Source organism: Bison bison, unplaced genomic scaffold, assembly GCF_000754665.1.
Source record: "Bison bison bison isolate TAMUID 2011002044 unplaced genomic scaffold, Bison_UMD1.0 scf7180017864322, whole genome shotgun sequence".
Taxonomy (NCBI): domain Eukaryota; kingdom Metazoa; phylum Chordata; class Mammalia; order Artiodactyla; family Bovidae; genus Bison; species Bison bison.
Genome location: NW_011494894.1, coordinates 1,012,198 through 1,036,248, shown reverse-complemented (window position 1 = coordinate 1,036,248; position 24,051 = coordinate 1,012,198). Strand labels below are relative to the sequence as shown.

At 49.3% G+C, this 24,051-nt stretch overlaps 2 protein-coding genes across 3 annotated transcripts in view; both read right to left on the bottom strand.

The window, feature by feature from the left end:
• Nucleotides 1-4,324: 4,324 nt before the first annotated feature.
• FAM71A (family with sequence similarity 71, member A) lies at nucleotides 4,325-6,602 on the bottom strand. The gene has a single exon (XM_010853034.1). It carries the CDS (start codon nucleotides 6,188-6,190, stop codon nucleotides 4,433-4,435), a length of 1,758 nt encoding a protein of 585 aa, XP_010851336.1. The 5' UTR covers nucleotides 6,191-6,602; the 3' UTR covers nucleotides 4,325-4,432.
• Nucleotides 6,603-11,012: 4,410 nt separating this feature from the next.
• ATF3 (activating transcription factor 3) overlaps nucleotides 11,013-24,051 on the bottom strand; it is a 13,626-nt gene continuing 587 nt past the window's right edge. The window contains exons 1-4 of one of the 2 annotated variants that reach the window (XM_010853033.1): nucleotides 23,513-24,045; nucleotides 17,716-17,959; nucleotides 14,265-14,372; nucleotides 11,013-12,885 (exon numbers count right to left, since the gene is read on the bottom strand). In XM_010853033.1, the coding sequence (XP_010851335.1) occupies nucleotides 12,688-12,885; nucleotides 14,265-14,372; nucleotides 17,716-17,955 (546 nt within the window). In that variant the 5' untranslated portion in view covers nucleotides 17,956-17,959; nucleotides 23,513-24,045 and the 3' untranslated portion in view covers nucleotides 11,013-12,687. Of the gene's footprint in view, nucleotides 12,886-14,264; nucleotides 14,373-17,715; nucleotides 17,960-23,512; nucleotides 24,046-24,051 lie in introns of those variants that run through there. The other variant, XM_010853032.1, reaches the window with a different exon arrangement.

Below are 24,051 nucleotides of genomic sequence, written 5' to 3'. Positions count from 1 at the left end.
AGAGTCAGACACGACTGAGTGACTGAACTGATACTTGCTTTACAATGTTGTGTTAGTTTCCGCTGCACAGCGAGGTGAATCACCTATACATATGCGTGTATCCCTCTTTTTGGATGTCCTTCCCCTTTAGGTCGCCACAGAACATTGAGTAGAGGTCCCTGTGCTATACAGGAGTTTCTCATAAAGCCTCTTTCTATACGTTGAGGCCACTACCATCCTGTGATTTGTGTTTATAAGTGTGTGTGTGTCTTTGTGAACATCCTTGTGGTCTCTGATTTCCTATCCTGCCCACAGTAGGTGATCAATAATTATTTCTCAAATGACTTCCAGGCTGCAGAGGGACCTGACACTAACTCCACCCCTGTTTTTGGTGGTCACTCATTGTCCCCATGAGTCCAAATCCCCAGCCTCTCAGACCTGTCTTTCAGCCATTTCATACTCTGCCCCTCCACTGGGCTTCCCTGGTAGCTCAGCTGGTAAAGAATCCACCTGCAATGCAGGAGACCCAGGGTTGATTCCTGGGTCAGGAAGATCCCCTGGAGAAGGGATAGGCTACCCTCTCCAGTGTTTTGGGCTTCCCTGGTGGGTCAGACAGTAAAGAATCTGCCTGGAGTGCGGGAGACCTGGGTTCAATCCTTGGGTCGGGAAAATCCCCTGGAGAAAGGGAAAGGCAACACCCTCCAGTAATCTTGGTTAGAGAATCCCATGGACAGAGGAGCCTGGCGGGCTACAGCCCATCGGGTCGCAAAAAGTCAGACATGGCTAGGTGACCAAGCACACAGCAGAGCCCCTCCACTGCCAGGGGCCTGAAGCCATGCTGCCTGGATGAGACACACCTTCATTGCCCAGGCCCCCTCACCTCCTCCAGCTCACAGCTCTGGGATTGGCATTAGGCTAATTGTGTTGTACAAAGGGAAAGGGTCCCAGTGACTCAGCCTCAGTCCTGGTTCCCCTCATTCAAGAGCCAGCCTGCAATACCAGCAAGTGGCCACAAGGGGCTCTCTGGAGGTGCCTCTTCGCCCAGGGGAGGAGGTCACTCGTGAGCAGCTCTTCCCTGATGAAGCCTTAGGGGGTCTCCTGGCTCCAGGGTCTCCAAGTGCTGAAGCCCCACCATCCCTCTTGGCTGCCTCCTCCTGATGTTTTACCTGTAGCCATCTGTAAGCTGTTGTCTTCTATCTTAACCCAGTACTCTTTGCTTTCCCATGAGCCTCTCTTCTGGGCACCCCTTCTACTGATCGCGGCCACAGGGGGAAGTCACCTCCATTCTTGTCAGTTCCTCTTCCTTTAAATGAGGGCCAGACTTACACCATGAGCTCCCTGTCTTTCAGGATGTGGGCTAGGAAATTGTCCCGTTCCGTCTCTTCAACACCTCCTGCCTGCCCACTTCTGCCCACACTGCCTGCTTCTGCCCCCCCAAGTTCGGGGCTCCCCGACTCTGGCCAGGATGAATGCAATGGCTTCCTGGAGGATTTCCTGTCTCCAGACTGCCCTCTGCCCATCCGCTTTCCACCCTGGAGCCAGAGAGATGTAACTCTCACCAGGCACTGGCTTTCCAGTGGTCCCCTAAGTCTCAGCCACTCAGACAGTACCCCAGGACTCCCCAAGACCCAGCGGCCCGATTCTCCAGCCTCACCACCCTCCTCTCTTGCCCTCCAACCAGCTGCACTGAAATACTTGCGGTTGCTCAACACAAGTGACATTGCAAGCCTTTGTACTTTGCCTGCAATCTTTCCCGTGGCCTGATGGTCTGCCCACCTCTCTCCCAGCCTCCCCCACCTTTATCTTTGCTCCTCATCCTTCTTCCACCTGGCAGAGCCCTGTTCATCCTCACAGCTGCCAGTGCCCCTGCGAGGCCTGCCCTAAGCCCCAACTCCTTCCCATGCCCCAGCGCCCCTCTTCTGAATAGATCCTGTCCCCCAAACACACCTCTCTCGTTGTGTCTGTTGCTCAGAGTTGTGATAATTCCTTGTAGCTTGTCTGGCCTCCTTCCCCGTCTCTGGACCTCCCTATGGGAGCAGGGTAGCACGTTGCCTGAAAGCTGTTGCACCTAGGTAGCTGGCTCTCTGCACCATTACCTCCCACCTTGAACAAGTCCTTTAAATACTCCTGAACTTCCACTTTGCTGATCTGAAAAATGAAGAGATGTGGGCTTCGGAAGGGGGCACGTACGTGAAAGAACCTAATAAACAGGTAAGGGCTACGAACGTGGTTTTGTTGCGTTTTCTTCCTCCAGACTAGTGTTTACCTGCGCTTGCCTGTGTGGAAATCATAAGATCAAAGGAATGTGGATGTGATCTTTTTTGTAGTTTCTCCACCTTGAGTCCAGGGGAAAGCTGGTGAAGGGTAAACCATTAATTCTGTCCCCTCCAGCTGCTCCTAGTCTTCTCAGAAGCCCTGGGTTAATGATTCTGAGGTTGTTTTCCTCACAGGGTCAACTTGTATCTAATCTTTGGCATGGCGTGTCCTTTCTTTCTTAAGAAAAACTTGACTCATGCTGGGGTCAGGAAACTTGTTTTGGCGGGGAACGCAGTGCGTGTGTGTAGGTCTCAGGCTGTCTCCCTTTCTCATCGGTGGCCCCACCATCACCAAGAGCCTACCATCCCCCCGCAAACAGAAGAGACCTCCCCTCTCCCCACTCCCCACGCTGCGATCTGTGGAAGTCACAGACTGAAGGTCCAGTCAACAAGGAAGCTGTCGCCTAACAAATAATCTCCCTCATATGAGATTTAAGGATTTGGTGTTGGAACCCCAGGAAGAAAAAAGTCCCTGAAGCTTGTGTATGGAGAAACCCTTCTGAGCCTGGCATTCAAGAGTTTAATTAGCAGCTCAGAAGGGCTGGATTGCAGAAAGAGGCAGCTCCATTCAGGAGTGGACCCTGGAATTCCAGGCAGGAGCCTGTTTACGGCTGCAACGCAGGTCACGCCAGAGGCCAGAAGCTTGGGAGCCAGACACAGCCGTGGAGATAAGGCCAGCTGTGGGTTTACTGAAGTTCAAAAACTGATTCACAGCATGTCCCCAGGCCCCCACTTCCCAATCCGGTAAAATCGATGCTCCTCTCTGTGGTTTTGGAACACAGTGGTAAGATGCTGGTGCCTCAGGCTCCCGTGCTGGTTCTGTCTAAGGCTTGTTTGCTTGCCTCCTTCCCATACTTTAGACAGGACTTTGTGTAAAAAAGTGGGCTGGTAGATCACTGTTCTGCAAAGATCCTATTGTGCGACTGGAGCAGGTTACCTTCTCCGAGCCTCAGTGTTCTCATCTGTAAAATAGGCACATCATTCTTTCTTTTTCTAATAACCAGACTTCTTGTAATTTACCTTAAATAAATGCAATGTGAAGAGACCAGGCATTTCAGACAGATCACTTTTGTGCATATATAAAAGTGAAAACATGAGGGAAAGGCATTGGCAATAATTTCACAACTGCCGCAGTGATTGTAGTGATCCGACTTCAGAGATAGTACAATGTGAAAAACACACCTGTGTACCCACTGTCTTGCTTAAGACAGAACAGTTCCCAGCAACACTGACAGCCTTGGACCCACCTCCTTGATCTAGCCTGTCCACCCTAGAGAAAACTGTCCTGAATTTTGCATTTACTATTCCCTCACTTTTGGTACAGTTTTATGAAACCTACCCCTTATGCAATACATTGATCTTATTTCTGAATGGTTCTGTAAGTAGATTACATCCCATTCTTTGATGTCTTTAAAAATCATGAGAAGCTGATCAGTGATAATGTGTATAACTCCACTTCTCACTATTGAATATCCCACAGTATCCTTTTCCTATCCTACAGTATTAATCCTGTTGATGGAAATTTGGGCTGTTTCCAGTGTTTTGCTATTAAATCCTTTTGCTATAAACATGCTCATAGTAGTTTCTTAGAACACGTGTGTTCCTCCTGGGTATATACCTGGGAGGGGAATGGCTAAGTCTAGATGAGAGTGCTCACTGTTTTGACTGCCAGCAAACACTGCTGCACCTTATTTCTGTCCACTGAACAGCCAGAAGGGATGGGAGTTCTGTTCTCAATTTGTTTACAGACCTGCAGGCGTAATAAACATTTATAGAAAGGATAGGGAGATGGTGAAGGAGAGTTTCCCAGGCCACAGTCTGACTTTCAGCCATGGCCCTGAGCAGCAAAGCCAGAAAGGAGTGGAGGCCGGATGGGCCACTGCTGTTGGCACTGGGCATGTGTGTGAGGTGGGGCTGCCCTCGACTGGACCAGTCTCAGGCTGCAGCTCAGCTGACATCACAGAATCCACTGTGACATCACGGTCGGGCTTCGGGACCCGGAAATGCAGAGAGAACGCTGCAGGCCATTCTCAGGTTGTATGGTTCTTTTATTTAAACCGCAGTAAGGAAGCTGGCATACACTTGCCAGGGATGTTTCCCTGAGCCCTGGTCCCCTTTGCAGCTTCCAGCTCTAGGTCCTATTGATGAGCTGCAACGGTCACTGTCTCCGTGGCCTCGGATGTCACGCTCCCAGCGATTTCCAGCCCCTGGCCACTCTCTGCCGTCTCCATGATGGCCTCCATTCTTTTCCTTTCCACTGCCTTCGCCAAGATGTCCACATCTTTATCGTGTGACAAGGCCACCGTCTTTGTAGTGAGATTGGCTCGAACATTCCTCAGGAAAGAGCTGATCCTGCTGAGTCTCTTATTGGTGGAGAGGGAACTCCCGGTAGACAAGCTCCTGGCCGATTTGTGCGAGGTCCTGGACTCCTTGGTGATGGGAGCGTGGCTGACGCCTTTGTGCACAGTGCCCCGCTTGCTGTCCCCCGGGCTGCCGTGGCCTTTCTCCTGTTTGTCATCCCTTGTGGCTCTCCGGCCGCCTGAGGATCGGCCGGCTGTCTTCCGGATCGCCTTGTCCCCCACCGTCTTGTGGCGGCCTTCAGATGACCCGCGGGGACGCGAGCCCCTGAGCGCGCGCTCCTTCTGCCGGTGTTCCCTCCTCTCCCTTCTTCCCCTGCGGGCCTGGGACACTCTCCGGGGCCTGTCTTCCTGTTCACTCTCTTGGTCTTCCTGCGGCAAGGCTGAGATGAGGGTCCCCTCATCCTCCTGATAGGCTTTTCCTTTGGTGGTCTTCCTGGTGGCCTCCACTCCAACCATAGACATGCTGGCTTCCGGGGAGAGGCTGGTGGACGTGCTGGAAGGGTACTCCAAGTTTTTGGCACCATGTGCCAAGGCCCTTTTCCTGGTCCTCAGGGAGGTTTTGGCAGCGCCTCCCATGGCTGTGTTGCTTTTGTTTCCTTCTGGGCCCTTAGTGACGGTGACTTCAATGGCCATGCTCCGCTCTTCAGAGGCATGGAACTCGGTCATGTTCAGATCGCCCTCTGTGGCGTCTGCTGCGGCCACCTGCATCATCGCCCCTGCTGCTGACTCTTCATCAAGCTCCCTGGGTTTGGTGTTTGCCATGGCCCCACTGGGCACAGGATCGGGATTGTAGAAGTCCAGTGGGAGGCCCTCCCCGCCCGCAAAAGCTGCAGAGGTAGCCCCGGCCACCTCGGAGCCCGCGTGGAGGCTCCTGACGCTTACCTGGTCCTGATCGCCCCGGCCTTGGAAATCCATGGCTGTCGGGCTCCTCCTGTCCTCCTCGAACATGGGCATGCAGATCATGTCCCCGGCTGGAATGGCGTAGGTGCTGCTCTGACTGTCCACCGGCGGCCGGAGGAGGTAGACGAGCTTCTCCCAATAGGTGAAGAGGTCTTCCCGAGAGTCCAGTGGGGGGCACAGATGCAAGTAGCAGGAGCGGCCGGTGGCGAACTTCAGGCGCAGCTGTTGTTTCTCGCGGTCGTGAATGGAGATCCTCACGAACTTCAAGGGAAGGAGCCTGGTGAGCTCTAAGGTCTTTGCAGCCTTGCGGCTCTTGGCCTTGGTGGTCTGGCTGCGGCCTGCATGGTCGTCGCAGCCGGTGGCCGGCCGGGCCAGTAGCATGACGTCTGGGAGGGGGAGGAGGGGGCTGGTGGATGCGATGCCCACGGTCACCATGCGGACGCGGTTGTGCACGTCGATCACTTCTCCCCTCTTGGTGATTTGGATAAAGTCGCTCTCGAAGATCGGGGCATACTTGAATATGTCGTACTCACCCTTGTGCAGTTGCCGCTGCAGTTTGCCCATGGTGGTGTTGAACAGGCCCGCTCCGGCGCCGCTCTGGGCCGTGTGATACGGTAGCAGAGACTCCCGGCTCATGGCTAGCTGTGATCACAAGAAGCTGCTCTGGTGAGGCTGGCCCCTGGGTCTTCTTTTCCGTGGCCTCCTTGGCAGAAGAGGGAGCTTCGGTCTCCTGTGTCTCGCAGATGGCTCCACGGCAGGTCCCCCAACCCCACCACACCCCACAGAGCCTCCCAGAGGCGGGCGTGGGGGTAAGGGTGTGGGTGGTTGCCGTGAGGATGCTGCAGGGCGCCTGGACCCCAGGCTGAGTCTCTTCAAGGGTGTTGCAGAGGTATGGTAGGCCCCCCTCCACCTCACCTCACTTCTGCTTCTGGCTTTTTGTCTCTGCGAGAGGCTGTGAAACTGTGGTCCTAGTGAAAGAAGTGACCACTCTCTCAGCCTAAACCCCCTGTGCAGCCATATTTATCCTGGCTTCCTTTGTGACCTGTCACTGTTCACATACACCTTTGTCCCATCCCTCAGCCACCCCCTCCAGGCAGGGCCACCCCATTGCCCCGCACAGAGGACAGGTCCACCCTGCCAGGGACTCAGGCAGGTACCAAAATAAAAATGTCTACAAATGGGAAAGTTTTATCTGGTTCTCTTTTACCCTCCCCCAAATTCAGCAACTGGATGAAGCCTATAGGAATGTCAGAGGATGGGATGCATTTGAGCCATTCGAGCTCATGGTTTAATTGTATCGAACAATGTAGAATTGGCAGTCTCAGTCCTTAGTCTCTCCATATACAAAATCTCAGTAAATGTTGATGGTGATTTTAAGAATAACATTAAAAATTGCTTCTCCAAACCCATGCAGTGTTCTTCACGTATGCTCGTAAGAGTCCACTGAGTTTGGTACTGCTGCTACTGTTCCCAGTTCACAGGTGAAGAAGCTGAGTTGCCATCTCTTAGATCTGTTGGTAGCAGAGGCAGTATTTGAATGCAGGTCTACCTGATTTGTTCTGAATCTTTGTTCTGAATGCTATAGTACTTAGCCTCACAAAGAATGCTTGGGCCCGCCAAATGTATTCACACTGGACTGATTTAACTACCTTTACGAGAAGACCTGTTTTTAGAATTTGAATAATTCTATGTGTGTATATATATTATGGAGAGAACCCAAGGCAGCACATGGGCTGGTTTTGGGATTGAATTATCTGAGAGATTGCCTCAGATCCTCCCCACTTTCAGTTCAGTCACTCAGTCATGTCCGACTCTTTACGACCCCATGGACTGCAACACGCCAGGCTTCCCTGTCCTTCATCAACTCCTAGAGCTTATTCAAACTCATGCCCATAACGTCAATGATGCCATCCAACCATCTCATCCTCTGTCATCCCCTTCTCCTCCTGCCTTCAATCTTTCCCAGCATCAGGGTCTTTTCCAGTGAGTCAGTTCTTCACATCAGGTGGCCAAAGTACTGGATTTTCAGCTTCAGCATTAGTCCTTCCAATGAATATTCAGGACTGATTTCCTTGAGGATTGACCAGTTTGATCTCCTTGAAGTCCAAGGGATTCTCAAGAGTCTTCTCCAACACCACAGTTCAAAAGCATCAATTCTTCGGCACTCAGCTTTCTTTATAGTCCAACTCTCACACCCATACATGACTACTGGAAAAACCATAGCTTTGACTAGATGGACCTTTGTTGGCAAAGTAATGTCCCTGCTTTTTAACATACTGTCTAGCTTGGTCATAGCTTTTCTTCCAAGGAGCAAGTGTCTTTTAATTTCATGGCTGCAATCCCCCTCTGCAGTGATTTTGGAGCCCAAGAAAATAAAGTCTGTCACTGTTTCCATGGTTTCCCCATCTATTTGCCATGAAGTGATGGGACCGGATGCCATGACCTTAGTTATTTGAATGTTGAGTTTTAAGTCAGATTTTTCACTCTCCTCTTTCACTTTCATCAAGAGGCTCTTTAGTTCCTCTTCACGTTCTGTCATAAGGGTGGTTTCATCAGCATATCTGAGGTTATTGATATTTCTCCCAGCAATCTTGATTCCAGTCTGTGCTTCATCCAGCCCAGAATTTCACATGATGTACTCTGCATATAAGTCAATAAGCAGGGTGACAATATACAGCCTGATGTACTCCTTCCCCGATTTGGAACCAGTCTGTTGTTCCATGTCCAGTTCTAACTGTTGCTTCTTGACCTGCATACAGATTTCTCAGGAGGCAGGTCAGGTGGTCTGGTATTCCCATCTCTTGAAAAATTTTCCACAGTTCGTTGTGATCTATACAGTTAAAGGCTTTAGTGTAGTCAATGAAGCAGAAGTAGATGTTTTTCTGGAACTCTCTTGCTTTTTCGATGATCCAATGGATGTTGGCAATTTGATCTCTGGTTCCTCTGCCTCTTCTAAATCCAGCTTGAACATCAGGAAGTTCACGGTTCACGTACTGTTGAAGCCTGGCTTGGAGAATTTTGAGCATTACTTTGCTAGCGTGTGAGATGAGTGCAATTGTGCAGGAATTTGAACATTCTTTGGCATTGCCCTTCTTCTTTATGCTTGTGCAAACAGCCCCTGCGTGGAAACCTACATCTTCGCTCTCAGCACACTTCCGCCCATGGTGAATTGGGGGATGGGTAGCCTGAAATGTAAGCTCCAGTTCCAAAGGTCTGCCAGGTGCCCTCCTGGAGGGTAATATCTCTCTACTGGGCAGAAATTGTTTGGAAGCCTTGACACCTACAGGGAACACGTACTGTTAGACACTCTGCCTCACTGCCACTCTCACAGAGCTAATCACAGAATAAATGATTTCTAAATTGTGGCTTGAAAGTTCTGAGAAAGGCCCCTGCTCCCAACTCTTTTATCCGAAGTTTGATTGCAATGCCTGAACTCCCACCTTAGGGAGTCATGCCTTGAGGATAAGGGCGATCTTTCCATTAAAATACACACAGATGCCCATCAACAGATGATTGGATAAACAAACTGTAGTCCATGCCGTGGAATACTTATTCAGCCAAAGAAAGGAATGAAGTACTGATACATTTTCCGACATGGATGAACCTTGAAAACATGCTCAGTGAAAGAGATCACGTATTATAATGATTCTATTTCCATGAAATATCCAGGAGAGACAAGTCTATAGAGACAGATATTAGGTCAGTGGTTCCCTAGGGCTGGAAAGAGGGGAGAATGAGAAGTATTGGATTTTTTTGGGAGGGTGATGAAAAGTTCTGGAACTTGATCGTGGTGATGGTTACACAGTATTGTGAATGCCACTGAACTGTACACTTTAAAATTACAGTTGCGAATTTCATGTGTATTTTACCACATATACACACACACTTCCGCTCAGAAGCTTTATAGTTAAAAAACATAGCTTTCAGCTTTAGAAAGGTCACCTGTGTGACCTTGGGCACACTATTTAGCTCTCCACTTCCTCATCTGTAAAATGGGGATAATAGTTGCTGTGAGGATTAAGTGAGATAATGTAAAGTACTGAGTAGCATTTCTCAGTAAATGTCAGCTATTATTAACGTCAGTCTCAGCTGGCCCTTTAAGCCTCAGTGTGAATTCCTTCCTGACAGCAGTTTTCGGTAAGACAGAGAAGCTTCTGTGGTTAGAGCCATGGTGAGAACTGAGAAGGATCCTCACTGGGCAAACCTGGCCTCCTTGGAGGTTTTTCCTCAGGCAAATCCACGAAAACACTACTCCACTGAGAAACTGCTTGGACCCCACTGAAGAGCAGGGGATGTGGAAGACAGGAAAAGCTTACTGTGGGTTTGGGTTTCAGATTTATTCAAAGCCCGTGGGAGAAATTAGGATAAAGATGGAAAATAGTTAGCATTTTAGCTGCTGGCAGAAGGTGGAAGCTTTGATCCCAGAAACCCTGTCCTGGGCCAGACCCCTTGTGGCTCTTATACTTGGAAGCAAGTGTCAGGCCAGATCGCAGGGAAAGACATGGGGACAGGATGAGAGAGGAGACGGGGCAGGGTGGGCTCTCCATGCCGGCCAGTGTGACATTACCACCCCTGCAGGTGACAGCCCAAGGAAAAGACCTTGTCAACCAGGCGTCTGACTCCAGCAGAGGTCCCGTCCGTTTATCCTCTCAGACCCTCACCTCCCCTAGCTGCTGAGTGTGAAACAAGATGAACTATGCAACTTGATGGTAAATACATATTAACCCCTTTTTTTTTTAAGTGGAAACATAAACTTGGTGACAGACAACAAAACTATTTTCAGTGCATTTGTTCAAAGAACTTATAGTTCCACTGATGATTTACAGCGCGCTTCTCAGATCACTTTTTCTCGCAACAGCCGCCTCCCCCTTCCTTCCGCTCTAATTCATTGTTGTCCGTGGCAGCTTTAAAACTGTCTTGAGTTTCCTAACGGCTGATTGGTGGCACAAGCAGAAGGTTAATGCAAGGAAATTCTTCCCCCTCCACCAAGATAAAGAAAACAGATCATCTCCTGAAAGAAGCGGTGAATGGTACTTCCACCAGATGCTCTGTACAGATTAGGAGCTGCCCCTGAGATGTAGTTAAAACAGCAAAATTAGGATACCTGTGTCTCAGGTGATAGTTTAAAGGAAACAAACATGAGTTCAAAGGAGCAGGCTCCATCCACATGCACGAACAGTCAACAAAGTCAGGATCGCTCTGTAAAACGGCGCTGATGACAGAGGAGCCAATTTTTATTCCCAGCCTGTGAGTGTCAGGTGTGCGCACAGGGCAAGAGCAAAGGACCATGATTCTGTTGGAGACCTAAAGGAATCACGTGCTCCAGAGAGTCCAGAAAATTAGGTGGACTATTTCCTCTGAATTATCACACTTATCCTGTCCAAAATTATACTCTCTCTTCCTCCCCACCGTCCTTTTCCAAAATTTGAAATGCTTATTTGCAACACGGAGACACATATTTGGACATTACAAGAAATGTAATTCGAGTGAAGCCTTCACAAAGAGTTCTACCACAGACTGTAAGATTCAAGTTGAACAACAGGTGTACATTTTAGGCCTTTGTATATTCAGAGAAACAGCAAGTTCAGGTATTCAGATTTTATATAAAATTTCTGTCTTAGTACCAAAAGTCTAAAGGATACACTTGCTGCTGTGTCCTAGTGTTTGTCGATGAGAGATTGAGCATTAGAAACCAGAAATTGAGGAACAGGATTGAAAGTCAAAAAGCCCACCTAGTGGCACCCCAGAGAACAAAGAACACCTGAAGAATAGTCAAAGCTCAAATCACTCCCTACATCACCATCTCCAAAGGGTAAGGGAGGAGAATGGTTAGTGCTCAAGGAACAACTGATTTAAAAGAACAGAAACCAGCACCACACTTTAGTTCACCATGTCTTGGTTCCAAAATTTATTATATTGACAAGTTAAGAATACTAGGATAAATAATATTTTCTCTTACAGAAAATTGTAATGATACTACTGAGTAGGACTAAACACTCTGAGGATTTCACAGAAACGTCAGAATTTAAACAGATAGTAGCCAGAGACCTCCTGGCCAGTGTGAGTAGACTTTCTCACAGCTATAAATGCTCTGGGCCAGATTTCTACAAACATCTGCATGACAGAAATGATGCCATTAACATCTAATAATGCTAAAGCCTGGGCATCACGTGGCTTCAAATGCGTGTCTACTGAATGTGGTTTTCAATCGCAAGAACAGGAAAAGTGGAATATTCTTTGGCTCTTCTGGCCTAGAAAAAAATTCCTGACCTAAGTCACTGAGCAGAGACTCCTAAGCCTTTGGAAGCTGGACTCGTGTTTCTGCTTTCTTCCTGTGACCTTATAACTGAGTTTGCAATAGAGGGCCGGCATTAATGCCTGAGAGCCAAGCGGAAGACGTCTTTTCTGTTGGCACAAAACTGCACTCAGTGCTGGCCAGCCCAGTTCTCTCCTCCCAGGGCTGGCAAGCCCTTCTGGCCATCTGAACACTTAGCAAGACACTGCACGTGGCGACAGCCCCCCAAACTTTCAGAGCCTGAGCTAAGTCATGAAAAAGTCACAGCAGTGTCGTGCGGCACAAACATCAGTAGAGCACAATGCCTAGTTTTGAAACGAATGCCTTGCACACAGCAGTTCCTGTACAGGACAGCGTATTTGCTAGAAAGCACAACCCTGGCCATTGCACAACTTCACGAGATGCCATTCTCACTCCATGTCCCCTACAAGTGACCGTGGCAGCAGCAGAGGAGGAGGTGGCCCCACCCCACCCACCCAAGGTTACAGACACTTCTTCTGCATGGATCCTAACGGTGGGAGTCCTGAATTTTGCAGAATCCAGATGCAAGGGAGGCAGGACCCTAACTGGGGGTCATCTGGAGAATCCAAGGATGGCCGGGATGTTAAGCCTTAAATCCTGGAGTGGAGGCAAAAGATGCCCTTGCCCTGGTCCAAAGTCCACTCTGGAGTGGAGTGGAAAGGCCCGGCTGAGTCACGGAGGGCACTCCCGCCTTGATGGTTCTTGGCTGCTGGGATTCAAGAGGTGCATAGGAAGTCAGATCTCCAATGGCTTCAGGGTTTCGGATGTAAAAGGAGGATTCGATGAGGACTCCCCAGTCGCCCCATACCACGGCTGCTTAGCTCTGCAATGTTCCCTCCTTTATCTGTTGGATAAAAAGGTTCCTCTCATCTTCCGGAGTCCGCCCGTTCTGAGCCCGGACAATACACGTGGGCCGGTGCAGGTTGAGCATGTATATCAAATGCTGCTTCTCGTTCTTGAGCTCCTCAATCTGCGCCTTCAGCTCAGCATTCACACTCTCCAGCTTCTCCGACTCCTGGGGCACAAGCAACAGAGGTATTAGGAAAGGAGCCAAGGGAACTTCCCTGGTGATCCAGGGGTTAGGACTCTGCTTCCACTGCTGGGGCCTGGGTTCGATCCCTGGTTGGGGAACAAAAGTCCCACAAGCTGCCTGGTGCAGCCAAAAAAGAAACAAGGGAAGGAACCAAGGTCCAGTGAGGAAGGGGTAGCCTGCTGGTGGCCCCTGGATGGCAGGGGCAACGGCTGGAATACGTCGGGGCTCATCAAGTGGGGAATGGCCTGCAGGGGAATGCTGTTGGCGCCCTGCTATGAAGCCCCACAAAGCTGGGAGAGCAGCATTAAGTTTGAGAGAGTCCAGAGCTTGGAGAAGCCTTTGAACTCAGAGCTCCTTCAGAGATATCCTCGAGTCTCCACTCAAGGCGGAGGCAGGTTGTGATCCTAATAGTAACGGAACAGCAGTAGAACCAACAGCAGAGACCTCCTTTCTAAGAATCAAATAGCCTGTAGGCAGGTTGTCTGGACCTGAAAGGACCTTGGGGGCTGGAAAGAAATCCAGACTCAGTGGTGTTTATAGTCTTATATGTTTATAGTCTGATTTCACTGAGAAGCTCATCTCCACAGAAAGAACGTACGTAGAAATAAACAAAATGTCTTAGTTTTCATTGACCCCCCCCTTGATGCAACCTGAGGAACCTGGGACCTAGGGAACCCGAGTGAAGACTCTGCCCTGGCCTGTCCTCACTTGGGGAAGGGGACACAGCCGCTGCAAGGACCGCACCAGGGCCCCGCTCCACCTGCCCGGAGACACCCCTCCCACAGGTGTTTCTCCTTTCCGGAAGGGGAGCCTGTTGAATGCAGCTGGGAGCACAGACCATCAGCTGTGCCAAGGAGAAGGGCTGCAGAGTTAAGAACCAGATAAGAATGCAAAGAAATGTAACCTCTGCCTGCGGGGCAAGGAGATAACTTGTGGGAAGACGGCAAGGAGATAACTTGTTGGAAGACGTTAATTAAAGGCTTTTCACAGTGAGCCAAATGAAAGCTGGCAGCTTCCTTTTCTCAGGAAAATGGGCGAGTGAAGCCCCTTGAACTGGACGGACATATCCGACAGCCCGGAAGCTTCTGGACATGTATGGACTGACTGAGGATGAGTGTGGGCATCAGATGATCCTGTCGTTTTTAATTCATACACCTGCATCTTATACATCCAAAGACATTTATCTTACTAACAGCTTTACTACTTCCTCGTTCTGCAACTGGCATTCCTGCCACCAGCTACAATGTCCTTCCTGGGAAAGCACTTCTGGGTGTAGTTTTTCAAACTCCTCTCCCCATGGGGCGTGAGGTCGGAGGGGCCAGGTGTGAGTGATGGGAGGGGCAAGGCAAACAGGCACTCACTTTCTGCAGGCACTCTGTCTTCTCCTTCTTCTTGTTGCGGCACTTGGCGGCTGCAATTTTATTTCTTTCCCGTCGCCTCTTTTTCCTTTCATCTTCTTCAGGGGCTACCTGTAAAATTCAAGAGGCATAAGCTTAAAGGGAGGCCAGAAATTCAACCCACCTCAAATACACTGCCTTTTATTTCCAGCTAAAACTGACAAACCAGGGCAGCCCTGAAGAATCCAGAAGTAAAGCTCTAGACTTTTGCATGAAATCTTAACACACATGCACATACTCACACATGCACACACACACGTGCACATACTCATACATGCATGCACGCGCACACACACTTAAGAATGAATAATGGAAATCAAAGAACTGTTAAAATTATATTGGCAATACTAGTGAACTAAAATTTTACCTTTAAAAAGCATTTATTTGCATTTTAACATCGGAGTTTGATACTCAAAGTGATAACTACTGGTAATAACTGTAACCAACTAGAGCAAGAAACAGATTTTGTTCAGTAAGTATGACCTTTCCCCTAGAATGACCTCAGGAGCATCACCTCGCCACCCATTCCCCCTGCCTCTTTTATTCATATTCTATCCATCTCCATCGTCACCTGGAGCATCATCATAGCACCTCCTTCCTAAATTCAGAGGAGGCCCACGCAACTCCTAGAGAACACGAACCCAAGCCTATTCCACAATCAAAGAGGCATCATCAGCCCATGGCTTGGTGCCACCTGTGGGTGGAGAACTAGAACCATCCATTGACTCATCCAACTATTGATGATATTGATCTCTCCCTCTGAGCCCCACCCTGAGTCAGCCCTGGGATCCTCGGAGAAGAAAATCCCGTCCAGCTTTAGGATCTGGTCATCCACGGATGATCACTCTGACTTTGTCTGAGGACTGATAGGGAATCAGCAAAGTCCAGTTGCTGGACTGACTCAGAGACTGGAGTCCAGCTGGAGTGAACTCACAGTAGGCAGAGTGGGTGATGGTTTAGGCTACTAATGTCAGGCCTCCATGTCACTTGTCACTGCTCCAGACAGCTGGAAAGGGCATGGGAGCCCCACCTCAAACGGAAGAGATTCTAGACCACCATGATCACCTCATATCTGACTCTGGGTTAGATGACACTGACTTAGCTTAGGCTGAGATGAGGCTTCGGAACATAGGGAAACCAAGCCCAAGGGGGAAACACATGAGAGGCACTTCTACCCTTTATGTCTTAGATCCTAGAACCACACAGGCAGACGCTGGGTTTAGACTAAACTGCCTTTGAATCTCAGCTTCACCGCCTATCAGGTGTGAGCCCTTGTACAAGTCATTACGCTCTTCTGAGCTTCAGTTTCCTCATTTATAAAATGGGATCACCTTACCTCCCTCATAGGGTTGTGATGAGGGTCAAATTAATGTCAATAAAGTCCCCTGCACAAGGTTTAGCTTATGGTCAGTGCTATGGAAGGCTTCAGTTATCATCAGTAACTTCATCATAGATGTCTTCATCAAGAAATCAGCAACTCTAGTATCTCCTTTGCAACTAACTCTGCAGATATTTTTGTAGAGGAAGGACTCAAAGTTTTCTCATAAGAGGAAGTACTTGAAAGTAGAGCAAATCTCAAGAGTCACACACTGTCAGACATGAGAAAGCCTTTCTAAGGGCCATGTAGTTCAACCTCCTCACTTTTTAAAAAGAATTTATTAATTTATTTATTTTTGGCTGTGCTGGGTTTTTGTTGCTGCAGGCGGGCTTTCTCTAGTTGCAGAGAGCAGGGGTTACTGTTTGTTGCAGTGTGTGGGCTACTCTTGTTGCAGAGCAGGGGCTCCAGGCACTCAGCTTTTGAGTCTAGTTGCTCCACGGCATGTGGGGGATTCTCCCGGACCAGGGATCGAACTCGTGTCCCCTGCATTGGCAGGTGACTTCCTAACCACTAGACCACCAGGGCAAGTCCCAATCCCTCACTTTATGGACATGGAAGTAAGGCAAAGAGTGGCCAAGAGTATTGTGCTCAAGGAGGCCCAGGAGTCACCAGCTCATGGCGACCAGACAAGCAGGCTGCAAAACGGATGTAAACCCAGGCGTGTGTCTCCTTATCCCACATCCTCTCTGGGTCACAGCTGCCTGGTCACCCCAAGCTGTCTTCTCAGAGGGGACCAGGACCTGGGGAGGAGGCTCGCACTGCCCAGACACACAGGATGCCTGCAGGGTTGTGAATTATAGTCACCACCAAGGAGACCAGAACACTCAGTTAGACCATTAGGTGCATCCTGTTCCCTATAGAAAAGTGTATTTGTTAAACTGATCACAGATCCCAAGATCACTGGATGAACACAGAAGCAGAGTGGATGAGTGGCTTTAAGGAATGTTTCCACGAAGCAAGAGGCCTGCTTCTTCCTCAGAAGAGCCCTCCACACATCCTTCTGAAATGCTTTCCTTCTTTCCATGGGCCCCACTACTTCCAGGGCATCCTGTTATCTCAAGGTATTTTTCTAAACTAATTTTTGTTGGAGTATAGCTGCCTCTGTTATTTTAAGATACTTACTTAGACAAGATTTTTTTTCTTAATTTTTTCCTTGAGGGTCCCATGTTTCACCATACACTGTTCAGTGTTGGACTAGGCACCAGTGACCTCCTCTGAGGTTAATTAGGGTACAGCCAATGCCCCTAATGACGTCTTATGAATACAGCATCATATATCATCATCCTGCCTCCCATTCACTGGATGCTAACTCTCCGCCAGGCCCTCTGTTAGACTCTTCACAAATGCCATCTTATTTAACCCCTTGGATCAATTCTATGGAGGAGACATTATTAGCCCCTCCACCTCCCTTTTTAGAATCATAAAAGATTTCACCCCCCTCCCCACAACTGCCTTTTAAACTCGGTTCTTTTCTGGCTAGGTCCACTACCTCTTGCCCAAAGGCAGTGATCATGTCAGATAAGTGAGCCAGAAACACTCCCATCTTGCATCCAGAAGAGCAAGGCCAATAGAACAGTGGAGAACTCAGCTCTGAAGTCCTTGAGAGCCACCCCCCACCAGCATCACCAGCAACCACCTCAAACTTCTCAGCATGCCTATTACTCCAGGCGTCTTATAAAAGTGGAGAACCGCACAGGCGCCACAGACAGAAGTGAACTTCGGCCAGAACCTGTACCAAGGCAGTGAGCATGGCTGGCTGGTCCTTGTTCCACAGTCTGGGTTCTTGTGGTGTTGAAAACCATCACCGCACTCTCTGCTTCTTCGAAACAACTGGGCGCAGAAGGTGATCTCGTGCAGATTCATGGCTTTCCATACTCTCCACACTCTGATGGCTTCCAACACTATCTCTAACCCTGACTCTCCTCTAAACTCCAGACCCAATATCCAACTGTGGCCCCCTGCCTACAGCATGCCTGGCGCAGGCGAGCTGTGCGACAAGTAAGCGCAGGAAGAACGGGCACCCCTGGGAGGACCCACCTCGGCTTTGGTGACTGACATCTCGAGGGGCCTGCCGCTGACGGTGACGGAGTCCAGCGCCGAGGACATCCGGTGGCAGAGGTGCTTGTTCTGGATGGCCAACCTCAGCTCTTCCTTGACAAAGGGTGTCAGGTTAGCAAAATCCTCAAACACCAGTGACCCAGGAGGGGACAGGCAGGGGACGAAGGCAGAGGCACTGACTTCCGAGGCAGAGACCTGGCCTGGGTGTTGAAGCATCATTTTGCTGAAAAGACACATGGAAACCCAAACTACTTCAGGGATCTGGGGGTTCGGGATCAAGTCCCCCCACCCTCACCCCCGCACCTGCGACCTCCAATACCCAAGTCCCACCTCCCCACCTCCAGAGGAAGGTCCCAGCAGCCCTCGGCTTCTGCTTTGTTTTCATTTCCTGCCATCCTGTCTTAAGTAAAACAGGTTCTTAAAAAACCCAGCTCAGTGATGTGGATAAAATGCCTGGTTGAAGTTTATAAAGAGTGGCGTTTCAGGCTATTCTGAATTCACAGGAGCTATTAGTGTTGGCTGATGTGAATATATGCAAATGTAGCCTCAAACAGTCCAAAAGAGGAAGAGCATTAAAAAAAAAAAAAAAAATCAGAGAGACTCTATGTAACCCCATCTGCAGTCTCTTTTATAAAGAGAAACTCAGAGGGTATCTGAAATCAGGTAGAATCTATCTGTGAGTGGAAAGTAAAAGCAAGGAGCGGGGACCCTTGAGTTTAGGAAATCTATCTCTGAAGCCTCTCCCTTGGGAAGTTGGAGCCGAGTCAGTGAGAGTGAGGACAGTCATGGCCGCAGGTGGGTTTCTTCATCCCAGTTTAAGAGGGACTGGATGTGGGAATTCAGGTCACCCCTCAAGGTTAAGGTTGGTGAAGCAAAAGACCTCAGAGTAAAGAAAAGTGAGGCGCAGAGAATATGGATTTTTTTTTTTGAGGAAGTGTTCAGCCCTACAATGGTTGGAGGGGCGTGGGCTGGGGGCACAGGGGGCTGGGACCGGATCTGGCATTAGGGAGTGGTGTGAGACCTGAGCTCAGCCTCCATCTGACAGTCTGGGAGCTCCTGCCGCACCGGCTCAGAGTCCCACTGTGGATCTTTCCAGAACCTGACCCTGGCTCTGGCTGCTCCCAATGCCTGCCAACTGCTGGAGACCATCCGACTGAATATGTGAAATTGGTGAGAGGTGGTCAAATCAAATGGCCTCTGAGGTCCCATCTATCTCTATCATTCTACAGCCCAGGGAACCCCAAGGGAAAAGGTGCGGGGAGGGAGCAGAGATAATAATGGTTCCATGGTTCCAGTTTGGAACAGCTCTCTGTAAATCTCTCCCTGCCGTATACTCCCTCCAGGAGTGGCCAAGCCCCTCACCCCTGCAGTCACTTCTCCAAGGGAGATGAATGTGGGAATTGTCAGGGTGGGCGGTCCCCTTGGAGTACGCCTCTCCATGTGGGAAGCTGGGGTCATTAGCCACATCCCACCAGACGAGAAGCCCTTTGGCAAGGGGCAAATGTTTCACAAGCGCCTCCTTCATACCAGAAACCTTACCTGCGTTATCTCACTTCACCTTCATGAGAACCCACTTAGGTCCCAGTCCCACTGTAGAGACGAGGTGACTAACATTTAGACAAGCTAAATAATTTGGCCAAAGTCACAGAGCTAGTAGGCGGCAGCATCAGGACTCCGAAACTCATGCCCCCACTTTACAGAATATAGAATATGATTCTCTATGTTGCAAAAGCAAACAAAAAGCCAGAGCACAGTTTTCTTGGGGGTTGGGAGCAGGTGTGGGGAGGGGGTGAGGGCCCTGGAGCTGAAGGGATAGACAAAGAGACAAAAGAAAGGGCTATGGAAAGCTTGAACTCTGAGATGAATTGCTGAGCTTTCTCTGCCTGGGTGTACACTTGGGCTGCCCCCTGCATTCAGGGAGTACGTGTTAGGGCATCTTTTATCCACAAAATTCCCAGACTGGGGTCAGAACGTCAAGACTAGGGGCCCATTTCCTCCTCTGTCATCATTATACCTCCCAGAGCCTTCTCTCTCCTCTGTGAGAAAGAAGGCTAGTAACAATCACCCTGTTTTCCCAGAGAATTGGGCAAGGCGTTGACGAAAGAATACCTGAATATGCCCTGGAAAAACATAATGCAACTAGGAAATATGTTATTATCAGGCCTCCCAGGGATCTTTCCAGCCCAGGGCTGGCTCTGAGGGGGTCCAGGTAGATGGGTGGCTGGTCACTCTCTCTGATCTCAAACACTTAATGAATAGAACACTCTGACCTCTACATCCCCCAGTGGATCCAAGATCCACAGATGGAGGCAAGAATTCCAGGTCAACAAACACCACCATTGCTGACTATTCAAAGAATAGTATGTATGGAAATGTATGAATTGACCAATTCTCTCCCCAAAGCCATATGTCATGAATCAGAACTGATGCTCTCCTATCAGTTTAATCCTATAATCTTAGGATGTTGGGAGGAGACTTTTCTGGCAGGTTCTAAACTCTGAGAAGCCAGCTTTCCAAAGCCAGAAAGACTTAAGATCCTCCCAGGCATTTGTGTTTTCCCTACCTTTCCAACTTTACTAAAAGCCCAATAGTTCAGGAATGGAATTCAGAGCTACCACTGGGCTGGCCTTTGTCTGGAGGACTGCATGGCTCGCTTCTACAGAGGCAGTTTGAATTCCACTGCAGTTGAGTGTAGTTCCATTTCATCTCCCAAGTTTATTAATGAGCTTTCAGGGCTTGGCATCTGCTCTTTGGGATTTTTTCTCCCCATCTTAGTGTAAAGTCAGCAGTCCTGATGAAAGAAACGGAAGAATGCCAGTGGTATGCAATGTTTTTATGAAAAGCATTGTGTGGGCTTACTTGAAGATGCAAACTGGTTGTGAAAATGTTTAAAAGCTTTTCAGAAAGTAAAGCAATGGTATCTGTAGAGAAATGGGCTTTTCCTGCACTCGACTAATATTCAGTTTCTTGAGATACTTTCTTTCAGTGTCCTATCTTTTTGCCTTTTCATACTGTTCACGGGGTTCTCAAGGCCAGAATACAGACGTGGTTTGCCATTCCCTTCTCCAGTGGACCACGTTTGTCAGAACCCTCCACCATGACCCGTCTGTCTTGGGTGGCCCTGATGCTGGGAAAGATTGAAGGTGGGAGGAGAAGGGGACGACAGAGGATGAGATGGTTGGATGGCATCACCGACGTGAGTTTGAGTAAACTCTGGGAGTTGGTGATGGACAGGGAAGCCTGGCGTGCTGCAGTCCATGGGGTCACAAAGAGTTGGACACGTCTGAGTGACTGACCTGAACTGAGATACTTTCTCGTTATTTGTTGCCTCGTTCTCTTAAAAGTGTGATAAGCCTAGACTCAAAGCTGTGTCCTTGAGAAGAAAAATGAAGGTAAAGCTTCAGTTTTTCAGAAAGTTGAGACCTTTGAATATCTCTGTTTGGAGAAAAACATTTCAGAGGATTTTCTGAGCTGACTTTCTATATTGATCTTAAAATTGTCCAGACTTGTTACAAAGAACCTGCATTTGGCTTCTGCATCATTATCTCTAGTCAAAAATCCTGTCATATCATCAGTAGTTTCATCATTTTCAAGAAAGTGAAACTTTACTCATCTATGTCTCTAACCAGAAATTCAGCTCCCAGATTTTATTTCCTAGTAGCTGCTACTACATTGAATTTTCACTTTTAATTTTCATCTTTTTTCCACTAAGCACTACTTGTAAAACATAGCAGGGAGCCAGTTCTTTCACTAACTTCCTATCTTGGTCTTTCTCCTAGTCCACTGGAAGGAGGTACAAAGACACTCCAGGTGTAGGTGGAAGACTAGGCATCAGGACAGAGACGAAGCTTGCAGGCATCTATACTACCACTCACACGCTGAGCTCTCAGCGACATGCTTCCTGGACCTCGGTCACCTTGTCTGTAAAGAGAGACCAGTACTGCCTGCCCCAGTCCCTTTACAGGGCTGTCGGGAAGATCAAACACGAAAGTGGATTTACACACATCCTGGGAAGCCATTATTACTGTGATGGGATCCACTTTCCCCCATTTCAGGGGTGTGGGTGCAGAGGCTCATAATGTTCCTGTTAATGAAACTAGGTCCTATTAATCAGACGTTAACTGGAGCCCTCAAGAAACTCAGCTCAGTCACAGCTTCTTTTGCACTCTGATTGACCTCAGGGCTCTTGACAGATCAATTCCACCCCACTCTTTGCTGGCACCAGCTCGTCTCCACTGGTCTTAAGTACTTGAGAAGTAGCCAGCTCTCACACATGAAGCCATTTCTGGTTTCTGTGGTGTCCTGGCTGCATACTTCCTCCTCCCCGGGCCGAGTAACACTTGGAACCACTGACCCTGTCCCCTGCCCAGCCCAACTGAAAAAGGAAGAAATCATGAGCTCTGTACAATGGGATAGAACATCCAAAACTAGAGTCATTTAGGTCAGATCTTCATTTTGCAATTGAGTAAAATGGGGTCCAGAAAGGCAAAGTGACTTGCCCAAGGTCACCATAAAGCTGGTGAGTGGCCCAGCCCAGGCCAAACTGTTGACCACACACCTGCTGTTCATTTTACTCCATCCCCAAGAAGGCAATGGCAAAGGAGAAGAGAGCCAATGGCCAGGTAGATGAACAGTCAACAGTCCGAGGAGCCTATGCCCACAAGAGAGGAGACTTTGATGGGATTAAGACAGGGAAGGAGTATGGGGGTAAAAAAGAGAATAATGGAGAGAAAAGACCAAGGGGAGAGAGAGAATGGTGGGGTTAAGACAGGAAGGATCCAGAGGCTGCCACAGGTGCTGGGGGCTGTATTTTATTTACACTGTGCGCCTGGTGTGCTTCCTGCAGTGCTGTCTCTGAAACCATTTAGACAGTAACAACTGCAACCCACCCGGGTCTTCATTCAGATAATCCTTACAGCAACAGTTTACCTGTTGCTGTGTTTACCTGTTGCAGTGTTATTCTACAACAAATGGGAGCTGCAAAACAAAGGGACAGTCATACCAATTTCTCCTTCATTCAAACTGAAAGAGCAGGAGGCTCCCAAACAGATGTGACTGTCACCCATACTGAAACAGATGCATTCAGAGGGCACCCACATTTTCTAGTGCCCAGTTTATTTTTTTCTAGCTCTATTAAGGGGTGAGCAACTCCTTCATAGGAAAGGCAGCTTACTGTGATTTGGTAATTAAATTAGGGGAAAGAAAACGGTTAGGAGGAAAGGAAGTAATTTGATGAGATGAAAATGGGGTGGGGGGGGGCGGTGGGGAGCAGAGACGGAGAACCATCCAGTGGAAAGCACCTTGGAAAGGGAAGAGATGCCCCGTACAGAAGTCCCTTTCTCCTCACTGCCTCAGAGGGCGGCCAGCGACATCCAAGCCCCCTCATTCAAGTCCCCTCCTAGGTCGCTTTTCTTTCAGTTAACACCACTCTAGAATCTGAAAACCTTTGTCCAGAAAGGACCGTAATGGTTATCCGGCCCAACCAGCACCTTGTGCTTGCAAACAGGCGGAGCGGCCAGGAGCCTCTATATGTCCACACCCCCCCGCTGGGGATGCTGAGGCTCCAAGCCACTAAGGGCAGTGCAAGTCCTGGCTCCTGGATCACAGATCCTGTCTCTCAAATATCTCAACTGGCTTCGCACTCTCGCTCCCTCCCCCAATCCCCAACGGTGGGTCTCTTAGGATGAAAAGCAGAGAAATCAAAAAAAAAAAAAAAAGGAAAGAAAAGCAGAGAAATCCGCGAGCCACCAGAGGAAGAGACCAGAACTGGACTCACAGGTACGATAGAAAAGCGTGTGAGAAACTTGGGTCAAGAAGTCTCCGGCACCTGTCCCCGGTGCTCTCTCTCCGCCTTCTGCCCCAGGGCAGCGACAGGAGCGCGCGCCACCTCTTAAAACTTATCCTAACTTTCGCCGCCGGCTACCAGCGCGATCCTGCCGCCCAGCGCTCCGGGGTGGGCAGGGCGACCCCCAGCGGCAGCGCCCGCGACCCCGGCTCGCCCATTCGTTCCCCATTCATTCCTTTCCGCCCCTGGGGCAGCCGCTCCGCGAGCCCCGGCCTCCCGGGAAAGCTGGGCTCGGGAGTAGCAAGTGCCGGCGCACCGAGCCAGGGATGGAGCCGGCTGGCGAGCCTGATTTGCTCGGCCACTCTGAGCACCCACCTATCTGAGCACCTCGATCGCCCCGGGAGTAAGTAAACGCGAGGGCGGCGAGGAGCTGTGCTCCGACGCCGGCGGAAGACCTCTCAGTTACCAAGAACGTTTCGCGCCCCAAGTCAAAAGAGAAAGTTCTTTGCGAGAAAGTTTCTAAAGCGCGG

What these genes read in the sequence shown, in the direction of transcription:
- FAM71A (XM_010853034.1), bottom strand. Translation starts at nt 6,190, where the DNA reads ATGAGCCGGGAGTCTCTGCTACCGTATCACACGGCCCAGAGCGGCGCC.